Source organism: Lipotes vexillifer, unplaced genomic scaffold, assembly GCF_000442215.2.
Source record: "Lipotes vexillifer unplaced genomic scaffold, Lipotes_vexillifer_v1.1 scaffold302, whole genome shotgun sequence".
In the NCBI taxonomy this organism is placed as follows: domain Eukaryota; kingdom Metazoa; phylum Chordata; class Mammalia; order Artiodactyla; family Lipotidae; genus Lipotes; species Lipotes vexillifer.
This window is the reverse complement of record NW_006798913.1, coordinates 1,526,886-1,539,797: the sequence shown is the minus strand read 5'-3', so window position 1 is coordinate 1,539,797 and position 12,912 is coordinate 1,526,886. Positions and strand designations below refer to the sequence as shown.

At 42.1% G+C, this 12,912-nt stretch overlaps 1 protein-coding gene across 2 annotated transcripts in view; it reads left to right on the top strand.

The window, feature by feature from the left end:
* Positions 1–290: 290 nt before the first annotated feature.
* ZNF451 (zinc finger protein 451) overlaps positions 291–12,912 on the top strand; it is an 85,194-nt gene continuing 72,572 nt past the window's right edge. The window contains exons 1-4 of one of the 2 annotated variants that reach the window (XM_007471187.1): positions 318–338; positions 701–784; positions 7,135–7,215; positions 8,672–11,131. In XM_007471187.1, the coding sequence (XP_007471249.1) occupies positions 318–338; positions 701–784; positions 7,135–7,215; positions 8,672–10,165 (1,680 nt within the window). In that variant the 3' untranslated portion in view covers positions 10,166–11,131. Of the gene's footprint in view, positions 339–700; positions 785–7,134; positions 7,216–8,671; positions 11,132–12,912 lie in introns of those variants that run through there. The other variant, XM_007471186.1, reaches the window with a different exon arrangement.

Sequence of the window (12,912 nt, the reverse complement as noted above, 5' to 3'; positions counted from 1 at the left end):
TTTCCAGTAACTCTTAGGGTGGTCTCGGTGCTGTTGGAACTATAGTTCCCAGCGGCCGGCGCGGCGGAGGAGGGAGGCCGGGACTGCGCCAGGGAAGCCAGGCACCGCGGGCCTAGCGGGCCACTCCTCCCCGGGAAGCGGTTTTGCAGCCCTTTCCGCCCGCGGTGTCGGCGGCTCGGCGGCGTCCTCGGCTCGGCACGCACGCGGGGGCGGGTCACGGCGGCGAGTGGCTGGCTGGCCGGCGGGGTCGGCGGGGAGGCTGAGGCGGCGGCGGGGACGGCGGCAGCGCGGGTGCCGGCAGGCGGGCCGTCGGGGAGATGGGAGACCCAGGGTCGGAGGTGAGTAGCGTGCTGGGCACGGCGTGGTGCGGGGTCCGGGGGGTGCTGGGCCGGGCCTGGGGGCCTGGGGGACGAGGGCCCCTCAGCAACAATGGCCGCCCGGCCCGGCTCGGGAACCGCTGCTCGGCGCGGGCGCGGCGTGGGTTCCGAGACCGACTGCCTCTTGGGGGAGCGTGCTCCCTGCTCCTCGGGGAGAAGGGATGCGGAGGGGCCCCTGCGGTCCACGGACGCGAGCTCGGGCTCGCGGAGGCTGGGTATCCGTTAGGTCTTCTCGAGAGCTTTCGTTTTTCTGTTCCCTTTGGAAAAAATCTTCTGTAAGTTCGGGGTTGTCTAGGTAACCGTGTTTTGGCTTATTTTTATAGATAATAGAATGTGTCCCTCCAGCTGGGCCTGAGGCGTCCGAGTCAACACCCGAGGAAAATGAAGATGACATTCAGTTTGTTAGTGTAAGTAGCGACGATATTCGGGTTTTTCCGAGTCAGAGACTATGCGTGATAAGCCGTGATGTGATTGCCCCTCACCTGTTTGTTCTTCATGCAGCAAACGTGTGTGAATGTCTGATAGGGACTGTACACTGTGGAGCAGGGCATAGGAATAGGGAATTTGCCCGAAGAGGTGTCTGAGTAGTCCCAGTAGGCATCACAAAGCCTGTGGCCTGCGGTGTGTGTTGTACAGGTTAGGGAGAAGGGGCTTGTACAGGTTAGGGAGAAGGGGCGGCTAGTGATGAGGAATGAGGTAGAAAACCAGAAGAGCTGCAGGAACTCAACTTCTGAGCCTGTGTGTCTCCATAACGTGAAGGCGGGTGGCTTGAAGACTTCACTAAGCTCCGAGCTCATCCTGTTACAGCACAGTCCAGCAGGAGAGGTTCACAATGAAGGGCCCGTATCACCAGGAGCATCCTGAATCTTTGTTTTTATTCCCTTCGGACAGTAGTTTTCAAGCATTAGTAAGTAGAAGTGTGTGGATTCCCGGACCTCACTCCAGACCTATGGAATCAGAAATGGGAGGTGTGGCCCAGGAATCTTGATGCTGGTGCAAATGCAGGGGTGTATGAAGCTGTGAACATACTTTGTAAAACATTGGTTGCAAAAACTGAAGGGGGTGCTATGATACATTTGAGGATAATTTCCACCCCACACTGCTAAAAGTTTTATAAAGTCTCTGCTTAAAGTAGTATCTCACTTAGCTAGAGAATCCTTCTACTGTAAATGATTCTTTTTGAATACTGTAGTTGAGGTTTGCTATTAAAGGTGTATAATCTTTCTTTAATTCCCTGTCTGATGTGTATTTGTGTTTGTTGGTTCTTGGACAGTTTTGAAAAACTGGTTATTAAACAGTGTCTTCTATGTACCCCAACATTAGGCCATTGTGGTGATGCATTGTTGTGTTGTGTTTCAGTGGGTTTGTTTAGGAGTCTTTTGCAAGATCATTTCTTGGGTTTTTTTGTCTTTGCCCATGCATATTGTGCTGTATCCTTTTCATTTTAAACTTTAAAGGTTTGGGGGTGGTGGTAGAAGAAATTGTATCCTGCCTGTTCCTTCACTGTGAATTGAAGTATGTTTGGCTCTTCAGGACAGATATTTCAGGTTCTCCCTGAATATGGGTATATTTGTGAATGGAGAATATTTACCTTGGTATTTTGTGGAAATTAAAGTAATAGGGACACACTTCTTTATGAACTGTGAGGCTTACTTTGAGAATCACAGATGGAATCTACAAAAATAAGATTAAAAAATATATATATATAGGTACTCTGTGGAGTGAAGAATGGTGGTGTAGCTTGTCAGTACTTAATATAAGCATGTATTAGACTGAAGTTTAAGAATACTCTTTTAAGTTAAATATTATTTTAAATGTAGAGAATCTGTTGTATCTTTGCATCCAGAGTAAAAATATACAGTCAGTGAATTTGTGTCCATCTTGATACATCTTATATTTATCTCTGTTTCCAAATATAAGTTCAAAGGTTTGATAGTTCAAAATGGAGAAGTGAATTATATGTATTAAATGCAATTACAGTACTAGAAGAAACCTATTAAAAACATTCCTTATGCCTTTATGGTGATAACACTTCAATGAATTAATGATACCTTAATTCTGTTTTAAAATACATTAGCGACAGAATCTTCTCTTTCTAACCCAATCTTATACTTGACTCCTCAGGTAGTGCTTGTTCAATAAAAATAATAAATAGTCTGTGCTTAAGATTTCTTCAGATACAAAAAGAACATTGTGGTATTACTTCTTGATTTACACTGGTTTGGATTTCTTAGTTCATTCTTAGTCTAACTTTCCCATCTTTAATCTGCATGGTGGCACAGTAGTTTTTGTGTGGTTTAGAAAATACAGAGTTTGAAACTAAGCATGTTGAAGGAAAGGAAGGATATAGATGTGGAGGTGCAAAAATGAGCCCTTTCATTTAAATTTTATTGAAATACACATACAGAGAATTGCACAGTTCATAAGTGTACCGTCTGATTTTTGCAAAGCCAATACGCATGTGTAAACAGTGCTTACCTCAAGAGACAGAATGTTACTATACAAACTTTTCATTTAGGTCTTTTGCTCTAATTTTCTGTTTAATTTAGTAATATGATCCCTTATTCAGCCACCATCTTTATTCTCTGCATTCTTTGAAACTGCAGATATGTTAGTTAATTTACTCCCAGAAAACTGTTTTAACTCAGGGCTAATGATGTGATCTTTCACAGTGCTACTCTAGATACAAAGGTATAAAAGCTGCTGAGACAGCCTGTCATAATCTTGATAACAGCACATGAGATTTAGGCTTCAACCAAGATGATTGGTATAATGTGGAATCATTGAACATGTGGAATATTTGTATATTTTCATAAATTACTTCAGGGGGGTCATGGACAAATAATGAGGGTATCTTTTGGCTGGGTGTCTTGGGGTTGTATTAGCTCAATAAATAAAAATAATGTTGGAGCAGAGTCCTGAATTAAGTACCTTAGAGCTAAAGATTAGTTGGAAGTACATCCTACCCATAAGTGTCAGTATTTCAGTGTGAGAGATGAGATAGGGATGAGGACTTTGTAAATAGTTCTAGTAGAAAGTAGAAAGTTCTTTTATAAAAAGTACAAGGTGCTGTAAAAAAAAAAAAAGACATATGATTTTCAGTTTATTTTTCATAGGTAGCATTTAGTGTTTGTATGTGTTTAAAAGAGTATTTTGAGGGGCTTCCCTGGTGGCGCAGTGCTTGAGAGTCCGCCTGCCGATGCAGGAGACGCGGGTTCGTGCCCCGTTTCGGGAGGATCCCACGTGCCGCGGAGCGGCTGGGCCCGTGAGCCATGGCCGCTGAGCCTGCGCGTCCGGAGCCTGTGCTCCGCAAATGGGAGAGGCCGCAACAGTGAGAGGGCCCGCATAACGCAAGAAAAAAAAAAAAAAAAAAAAGAGTATTTTGAGAAGAAACAAGGAAAGTCATCAAAATGGGAGAGCAGAGAGGATTATGCTTAGTTCTGAAGGGTACTTTTTTTTAAGTGGGAGAAGGAAGCATGGGCCGGATAGTATAGATTTTGAATTGTGGACTAAATTTGAACTTAGAGCAGGCATTTGGGAATCATTTGAAATGTTTGAATTGGGCGGGACTGCAGAAGTAAACTATGTCCCTAACTTCTCTATGTGGGAAAAAAACCCGTGTTTTGCTTCTGCCTGTGCTCCTGCCCCTAAATTGTGTGGCTTTGGAGTAGAATCCTTTGATTTTGTTACTGGTACAGAGGGGATGAGAATGATTGTTCACTAGTTGATGGATGAAGCAAATTTAAATAAAATACCTTGTAATTGGAGGACCACGTGCATTTATACTTTTTAAGAATATAAGCAGCCATTATAAACGTAGTAAGAAATTGCTTTTTCTTGATATTTGTATTATAATTATTACTGTTTGAGGAGAATTAATAACTTATTTTTTGGCTAGTGTTGTGAGTTATTCAGAGTTGGGGACAGTAGCAGGTAGACTTTTTCCTCAAATTAAAGGAAGAGAAAGTATCTTATCTCCGAAACTTAGGAAATAAGCATTGATTTAAACATAGTGTGTATACTTGGAACTGCCTCAGAATTATGTGATTAGAGACCACACAGCCAATGATGTGATTAGAGAACCAGATGGGCCTCACTTAGTTTTCTCCTTTGTTAAATGGTACAATAGTGAAGTAACGTGGGGATTGAATGAAATAACATACATGAAAAGTTTAGTACCTTTGCCTGTACAGGGCTCAGTGACAGATGTTCCCCATTAGAGTAAAATCAACGGAGTACCAAAGGGTTTTGATTCCTTAGGTTTGTTATGGTAGAAGTTTGGCCGTATCCACTGTGAAAATTAGCTAAAGTATAGAGTGTTTGTTTATAAGTAATATTTTCCTTTGGAATACTTATCTTCCGTTGTTTTTCCACTCAGCCTCTTTGCCTTTTTAGGTCTCAAACACATGCTGTCTTCTCCTACCATTCTGTCACTTATAACTCCATATTTGTTGAGTGAATGAATACTCTCAATGACCCCTGCTTTTTCTCATGTGTGGACTTACTATCCTGATTCTTTTTATTCTGCTCTCTTAATTAGTGTGAATCATAAGTTGTCATTGTTCAGTAGTTCAGAGGTGGCTGGGTATCAGTTTAGTGGTTGACCCCAGCAGGATATTTATGTTACTTTTTCTCATCTGTCCTTACTCCTGCCCTTTCTTCTGTTTCTGCAGCTACTTTTTCATCTTGTTTGTGACCATTTTCCTGCCCATTCTACTTTGTGCTTTGTGCCCAGTTATCCTTTCATCTCCCTTTTTTCTCTACCTGCCAACCCTTCATGGAAGCTCTGCCCCAGCCTCTGTGTGTTTCTGGTACCTCAGGGACTTTCTTGGTGTGCTGCTTCAGTGGGCGTGTAATAAAAGTTCCTAACGTACATTTCTTGAGGAGAGCAAGCTATTATATTTTTATCTCCTCTACTACCTTCTTGGATTGAGTGTATGATTTTGACAACCTTATTACAAATGGTAGGTTTGGGTCTTAAAGTAGGTGATTCATCTCTGTTGACCACACATTGCAGAATATCTGTCCCTCTAATCCTCTTTTTAAATGTCTATTTTTACAGCTCAGGCAGAAATCCTAATTACTTTATTACATGAGCCCTGCCCAAAAGTTTTGCTCTCTGGTTTTATCTTAGTGGCTAAATCACCACCTGCAGGGAAAGCAGTTTCCTGCTTGGAGAGAAGTTGCAGCCTAGGGGAGAAATACACTGTCTTTGAGACTTGGATGCCTCGTCTCACGAAGAGGATCTTTAACTAGATCTTAGCTTCTGTCTCTTGACCTGAGGTCTTTTTCTCTTAATTTTTCCACTGAATGTATCACTTTGGCTTCCCAACAGCCATCTTTCCCAATCCTGAGAAATCTTTCCCTCAGCCATGTTCTCCCCCTATGTCCCTTTCTCTTGTTTTAAACATAGTAGAATTTTTCAAAGAATAATCATTACTCTTGGCCTTTACTGCCTCATTTTCAGCTTAATTTTTTAGAGCCTGACTTGTATGCTGACTACTATCTTGAAAGTTGCTCTGTTTGTTGCTAAATTCAGTGGCATTTTTGTTTTTTTGTTTTTTTCGGTGCTCAGTGATTTTGGCCACATTTAGCATTGACACCTTTTCATTGAGGTTTTCTCTGTCTTCAGGTTCTTTGAATTTGTGCATTTCTGATTCTTCTCAGATCTCTGATTACCTACTTAGCTCTTCTTCCTAAATCCTAAAATTCCATCATTTCCTCAAGAGCCTCCTTGAATCCCTTCTTTCTCCTCTTTGCTTTCTTCCTTGGCAATATCATAGTTTCAGTTTAGTTCTAGAGTTACTAGTCTTGTAGGGGAGCATCTTTCCAGTCTCCATTTCCAGTTATGTTCCTATACCCAGATTATGGGCTTGCATTTCCAGCTGTCTGCCAGGTGCCTCTGTGTACCCCTCGTACATCATCCCATTATGGCCAAGGGAATGCCAGCTTTCTGTCTTTGTGTTCCAAATTTATGTCTATCCTTTAGTCTCCTAAGCTTGAAACCTTAGTGACCACTTTGACTCCTTGTGGTTGTTGGGGTTTTGTTTTTATAGTCAGTCATTTTTTGTTTTTTGTTTTCATCTTAACCTGTATATCCTTTTGTATATGTACCACAGCATCACTGTTATTTTTGCCATCACCACTATTTTAGTTTTGCATTATTACGTGTGCGGACTGATTAATTATCCTGCTTTCCATACTTCTCTATGTGATTAATCTTCTTAAGGTAAGCTCTCATTATCTTATTCCCATCTTAGTATTTATTGATTCCCTTTTGCCTATAGAATAAAATCTAGGCTTTTAAGCTTAGCATTCAAGACTTGGCCTGCAGTGGAGTCAGTATGGATGGAAAGAAAAGATGAAAGAGAACCAGGTTTGATGTGTGACTCTGTAGGAGTCGGAAGTACAGCTTGGCTCCTAGTCAGAGATACCCATCCCATCTGAAAAGCATTGGCTTACAGTATCTGATCTTGTAGCAGTATTCCTGTGTTAATAATCCTCTCCCCAAGGAATCAACACAGTCCTAATACCCTACCTTGGCCAAGTCTCTTTTAGGTCTTGTCATCATTTCTTAGTCTTGTGCTATGAATATTTCCATCTGCATTTGTTCTGATTATTTTCTGCCACCCATAAGCCTTCCTCTTCAGAAGAGTTCTTGCCAGTCAGTCCCAACATCGACAAAAAGGATTGTTTTAAATGCTATTTTAGTTTGAATAACTCTCCATGACTTGTTAATTTGTTCATTTTTTCCTAGGAAGGACCATTGAGACCTGTCCTGGAATACATTGATCTGGTCAGCAGTGATGATGAAGAGCCTAGCACCTCTCAGAGTGAGGTAAGTATATTACATTTGACTTGCATTTCTTCACTTCTGGCATTTAAGAAGCATTCTCTAAAGAGAGTCATCAAATCAGCGATGGCTGTGTTTAGGTGCTATTGTGCTTTAGAGAACGGCCTGTTTCTGTTAGAATGGCCCTGAGAGGTAGTCCAGGGAGACCTCTGCCCAGAAGATCTCCTGCTTCCAGCTTTGTTCGTCTACTTTCAGCGAGGATGTGAAAGGATTATGTGACACAGGAAAGTTCTAAGCCTTGGAGGCCATATCTGATAAAAGGGAAATGGAATAAAACTGCAAGATTTTTGGCTCCCTTCTCCTTTCCTGTCTCTCCTCAGGTGCCCTGTAGAACTGGATCCTTTTCTTCCAGAACCATGTGGCCACAGAAAATTTGTTGTATCTTGGAAGAAAGGATATGTGAAGATCCTTTAGAAATGGAATATGGGGAAGGGTTGTGGATTATTCAGGCGTCATCCTTTTAACCTCCTCTTTCCTCCTCGTATTTGGGGTTTTCTCTCTGACCTGTGATTTATTGGTTGTGGGTTTGACCTTTAAACTTACGCTTCCCTTACTCTGAGAACCAGAGTAGCTGAGCACTTTGTAGCAATCTTGTCTTTCATTTGTCTTAGCCCGAATTTCTGTTAATGGGCTGTTTTCTTGATTCATTAGAGAACTGGCTGTGTGTTCGAGGCGGCCAGAAAGCTACTTGCTGTATGATATAAAGTATTGGGACTTGAATTTGCAATCAAAATACCTAGGTTTTAGTCTCAGCTTTACTTCTTATTAAGTCTGTGAATTTGGATAAGTAGCTTTTTAACCTTAGTTTCTTTACCACATAAGAATAACACCTACCTCACAGGGTTGTTGTGAGGATGAAATGAGGTAACAAAGCTCCTTGAAAACTACAAACCATAGGGTAGAACTGTGTAACTGGAAAATTTTGTTGTTCATGGAGAGTGAATGAGAATTTTTAAAGGGATTTAAAAGTGACTCTGCAGTGCAGGACTTCTAGAAATGTTTTTTCTTCTCAGTGGAACTTTTCCCAAGTTCTCTTTGCGATTATTAACTTCTACTTGTTGCCTTACATATGTTGAATGGGATATTTTTTTTAAATTGTTTTCACCAATAGTCTTGCTGCCTCTTCTTATTCTAGCATGGGAACAAGCAGCAGGCTAGGATGGCACCCCTTGACCTGGGCTTGTTTTTACTCTTTTTCATAGACACAGTGCCAAGTTAATGCCAGTAGTTGGTTTTGGGCCTTTGGGGTAGTGAAATTCGTGGATTTGACTTCTGTGGTCCCCTTGCTGACCTGAAGTGGATTGTATGTTTCATTGTTAATTATAATAATTTTAAAAATTGAGTTCTACTTACTGGACATGCATCTCTGCACTTGAAAGTTAACATATTAAAAGCATATTTTTTTTCTTCCTTGGTTTTCTTGTTCATGTGGATAACCCAGAGAATGCCTGAGTCTAAGGTGCCATCCTCTGAGAGTCATCGCCCAGAAATGTGCTCTAGCTGCAGTGTTCCTCTTCCCAGTGGAGACAGCAGCTCCTCCTCTGGGAGCTGTACCAGCAGTCCACACAGGATAGTTTCTCAACCTTCTTCTGTTGAGAACCCATTGGAGAACCAGAAAAGTGATCAAAGTAATTCAGTTATTAAGATCTCTGAGACAGAGACGCTTAAGCCATCACAAAATTGCCAGATTCTGCCTTCATCTCCACTTCTGGTCCCCCAAGAATCTTTGGCCTCTTCAGAGGTCAAGGAGGATTTACCTGTAGAGTCTTCTGCTTCACAGCATGGACAGGATGCCATCCTCTATCTCCAGACACAAGTGGCTGAGATGTCCCGAGTGATACGTGATCTGCAGTCCAGGAGCTGTTTTCGATTTCATCATTCTAGGCCAAGTAAGAATTCCTCGGTTCCTTGGGACATCTCTACCTCCAAGGAAGAACATTTATCCACAGTGGAAGAAGAAGCTGACTGCAAATCCCCCTCAGCTGATGACAAAGGGCAGCCAGCTGACCCTAGTCAGTCTAGTTTCACAGGGCTTTTGAAAAGAATGGAACAAAGAGGTATTATCAAGAGAGTCACGTTACAGTCCGAAGCAGAACCATGCGAAGGGAAACCTGATTGTGTGACTTCTAAGAAACGTTTGGTCCCTCCACTGCATCCTCTTCTGAGAATCGCCACCACTGAGGTTTTTAAAGACCCTGCTGATTGCCATCCTTCCTCCTTCATGGGACACAGGGTATATCCTGTGGCCAAGGATACCTCTCCTTTCCAACCAAATCCACCGGCCGGGGGCCCCATCGTAGAAGCATTAGAGCACAGCAAGAGAGGAAGCACAACATCACCTCTGGATTCTACCTCGAAAGAGATGGAGGTCATGGGTTGTAGATTCTACCATGCTGCTTCCATTGCAGCCCGAGCTGCTAGCTACATGGCCTATATGACTCAGTATCAGCGTAAACTCTGGGAAGACATGGAGGATCTGGTCCATGACCCAGAGTTTGATCGTGGAAAAGCAAGATGTATAATATCTGATGGTATGGATGCGGGCCTTTGGCAGCTTTGTACTACTAGGGATATAATGGACTCTGTGGTCAGAGTTATGGCAATGGCAATAGACTACAGAAGGCAGGCTTGGCTTCGACTCACATCTCTCACTAAGAAAACCCAAGAGAAGATCTCACACTTGCCCTTTGATGGTACTTCCCTCTTTGGACAAGATGTGAATGCTGTAGTTGCAGAAGAAAACAGTGTAAAGGAAAATGACTATAAAGACCACAGCAAATACTATAACCAACATCGATACTTCTATAGTCATGACCAGAAAGCACATTATCACAGTAGAGGATACTCCAGAGGGGATTGGTACAAACCCCGAAACCACCCCTATAGATACAGGAAAAAGGGAGAATCTCCAGAACGCCATGGGTACAAGAATTAGTAACCCATTCACGTTCAGCAGTGCACCTGTCCAAGATGCTGACTGTGCTACTTGCTCCTCCCATCCACACAGGATCTACAGGTAGGAGGGCACCTCAGAATCTGAACGCATGGCTGGAATGATCACAGCTGACATTTGAATTCTAGACTTTTAGAATGAAGTAAATAATAAAGAGACTCATGCTTTCTTGGCCAAGTGAGTGGTAGAGACGTTCAGTAGGGTTGAACAAAGGTTTACCTGTTATTTCTAGTCCAAAATAAGTCTAGAGGAGGGTACTCAGGAATCTGAATCCTCTTATGATTAAGGAAAAACATAAATATTTCTTCCCCCTCAGGAAAATCTCACTGGTAAACTGAGGTCTAGGAGATTTTGGATCTGGAAATAAGCTACTACTAGATCTGTAACACCAGAGGCAGATCCTTCGTTTTTAGGTCATCAGTGCTTCCTTGTTTAGGCTTCCATTTGTCAGATCTTCACAAAACGACAAATCTGTTATAATCTCTTTATGTCAGGGTGATGAGCTCACCAAGTGTCCATACTACTGTCAAGCTCTGTGAGACTTCAGAATCAGCCTTGAAGCTGTATATCAAGAACTAAAATTCAAATCAAAATTTGCAAAATCCAGTTCGCTTCCAGTGGGGTGGCTAGATGTCCCAGGTCTACTGTGGACACCAGCTGGAAGAAGACTTTCCTACCTGTGACATCTCTGTAGAAACTTTCACAGTAACTGTCTTCACCACCCAGAGCTACACAGAGAGAATTCTCTGCAGTTGTCACTCCTAAGTGTGTCAAGCTCTCATATATCACAAGCTGTGAGACCTGGTCATGGTGTTCTCACAGGATAATCTGGGCCTTTCACCAAGATGACCTTGACTCCCTTCTAAACTCTTGAGCTCCGTAATTCATCATGCTCTAAATACAAAATGATAACGCACATTAGTGCCCTGGAAATCAAGGATGTTACACCATCCAGGCATGCAAATCTGAACTCTTGAAAGAGCAAGAATTCCAACCATGCCTGACAGTCTGGTCCTCTGATTGTAATAAAGAGGGATGCCATCAGTCTAGATTTTACTGAGAAATCCTTCAGATTCAGAGCGTAACTGTGGATGTAGTAGAGAGAACATCTCATGCACTTCTCTTTCTGGATGTCCATTAATGGTTTCTCAAGACTTCAGTGGTGTGTTCTTGGTTTATTGGTCCCTAAATCTAGTCAGACTCTTAGCATGAGAGACGACTTATCTTTTCGTTCTCATTTCTTCGCATTATGATTTCTCCATCAGACTGGAACTGGCAGCAGATACCTCAGTTACATGTCCTACAGTATCTATCTCGAGGCAGTGGCTGTGCAGTGCCCAGCCCTTAGACCCTTGTCTTCACATCATGACTTCAGTGTTGGAGAAACTGCCAAATTGGAGGGGTCTGAATACATCATCTAGAATTATTTGCTTGGCCAAATAGAAAAAAAAATTATCAGTAGACTCATAATTTTGTAATTTCTTGGTTTGTCGAACACCTGCATTATTATTTTTTTTCATCTGCTTGACCGTAGTATTTTGGGTGTACTGTTAGTGGACCATGACACTGTTTTCAGGTTTATATGGTTTCTGTTTCTTGCCATGGTTCCTGCAGAGTGGTGACTGATGTTTTCCCTGGTGCCCCACTTTTTGATAGTTTATTGGAAGCCCATTCCCCCTCCTCATCATAACCATATTCAGCACCCTTTTTGTTTACTTTTCTTCCTCTCCCTGTTTGTGCTGTAGAGGTCGAAGATGCAAATATCCCTACTTGGAAGAAGTTATTTTATTTTGTCAGATAGTTTCAGGGTACTGTATTGATTCTGTTTGTCCTATTTGTAGATGAAGCTTAAGCTGCAGTCTTGATAGAGTCTCCTCCTTGGCACATTTGGTCAAGTCATATCTAGAGTTAACATTTACCTTTAATTTTTCTATACTTTTCACAAAGTTTTACTTCTGTTTTAGGTCCGTGCCAGTGCTCTAAAAATTCTTTCAAACTGAACCCTAGAAGAGCACTGATAACTGTCTAAAAAGAAACAAGGGCCTAAGAAGTCATACGAAGATTTTTATAGTTCACGATGTGTACTCTACCAGTTCAGCAGTCTCATGTGCCCTTGCTGTAGCACTGTAGTTTTCTTCTGTGAAAGGACTAGCCATGGGAAACTTGCTGGAGAGAGAGACCTTGACACTTTTCTGTACGGCTGCACATAGATGTTTCCAGTTGTCTGAGGCTGCTTCGCACTGCTCCCACTTTTCCATTTCTCCCCGTCCCTTCCATGAATGCATGCTGTGTCACCAACTTGATGATTTTTGAGATACTCTTATTTTCCAAAATTCAAACCACAATTATGTTGCTTGAAGACCTGGTTCTCTGAAACTGCTCTGGCATTTCCACCTAACCTGCTCTTTTTAATTTTTTTATATTTAATTATGATTAAAAAAAGACAAAACATAAAATTTACCATCATAACCATTTTTAAGTGTATAGTGGAGTAGTGTTAACTGTACTCACGTTGTTGTATACCTCCTCCTTTCCTAAATGTTTGTAGAGCAGCATTGCTGCTGTCTTCATTTTGTGCTATGTTGCTCCATAGCAACAAGTATAGCATTGCTTTGCCACTCTCTGATGGATATGCCCAAGCATCTCCAGAGATCTTTCCTAAAAATAAAAAGGTATTGAGATATCATGGAACTGGTGGTCAGGTGGCTAGCTTCTGAAGGGGTTCAGCA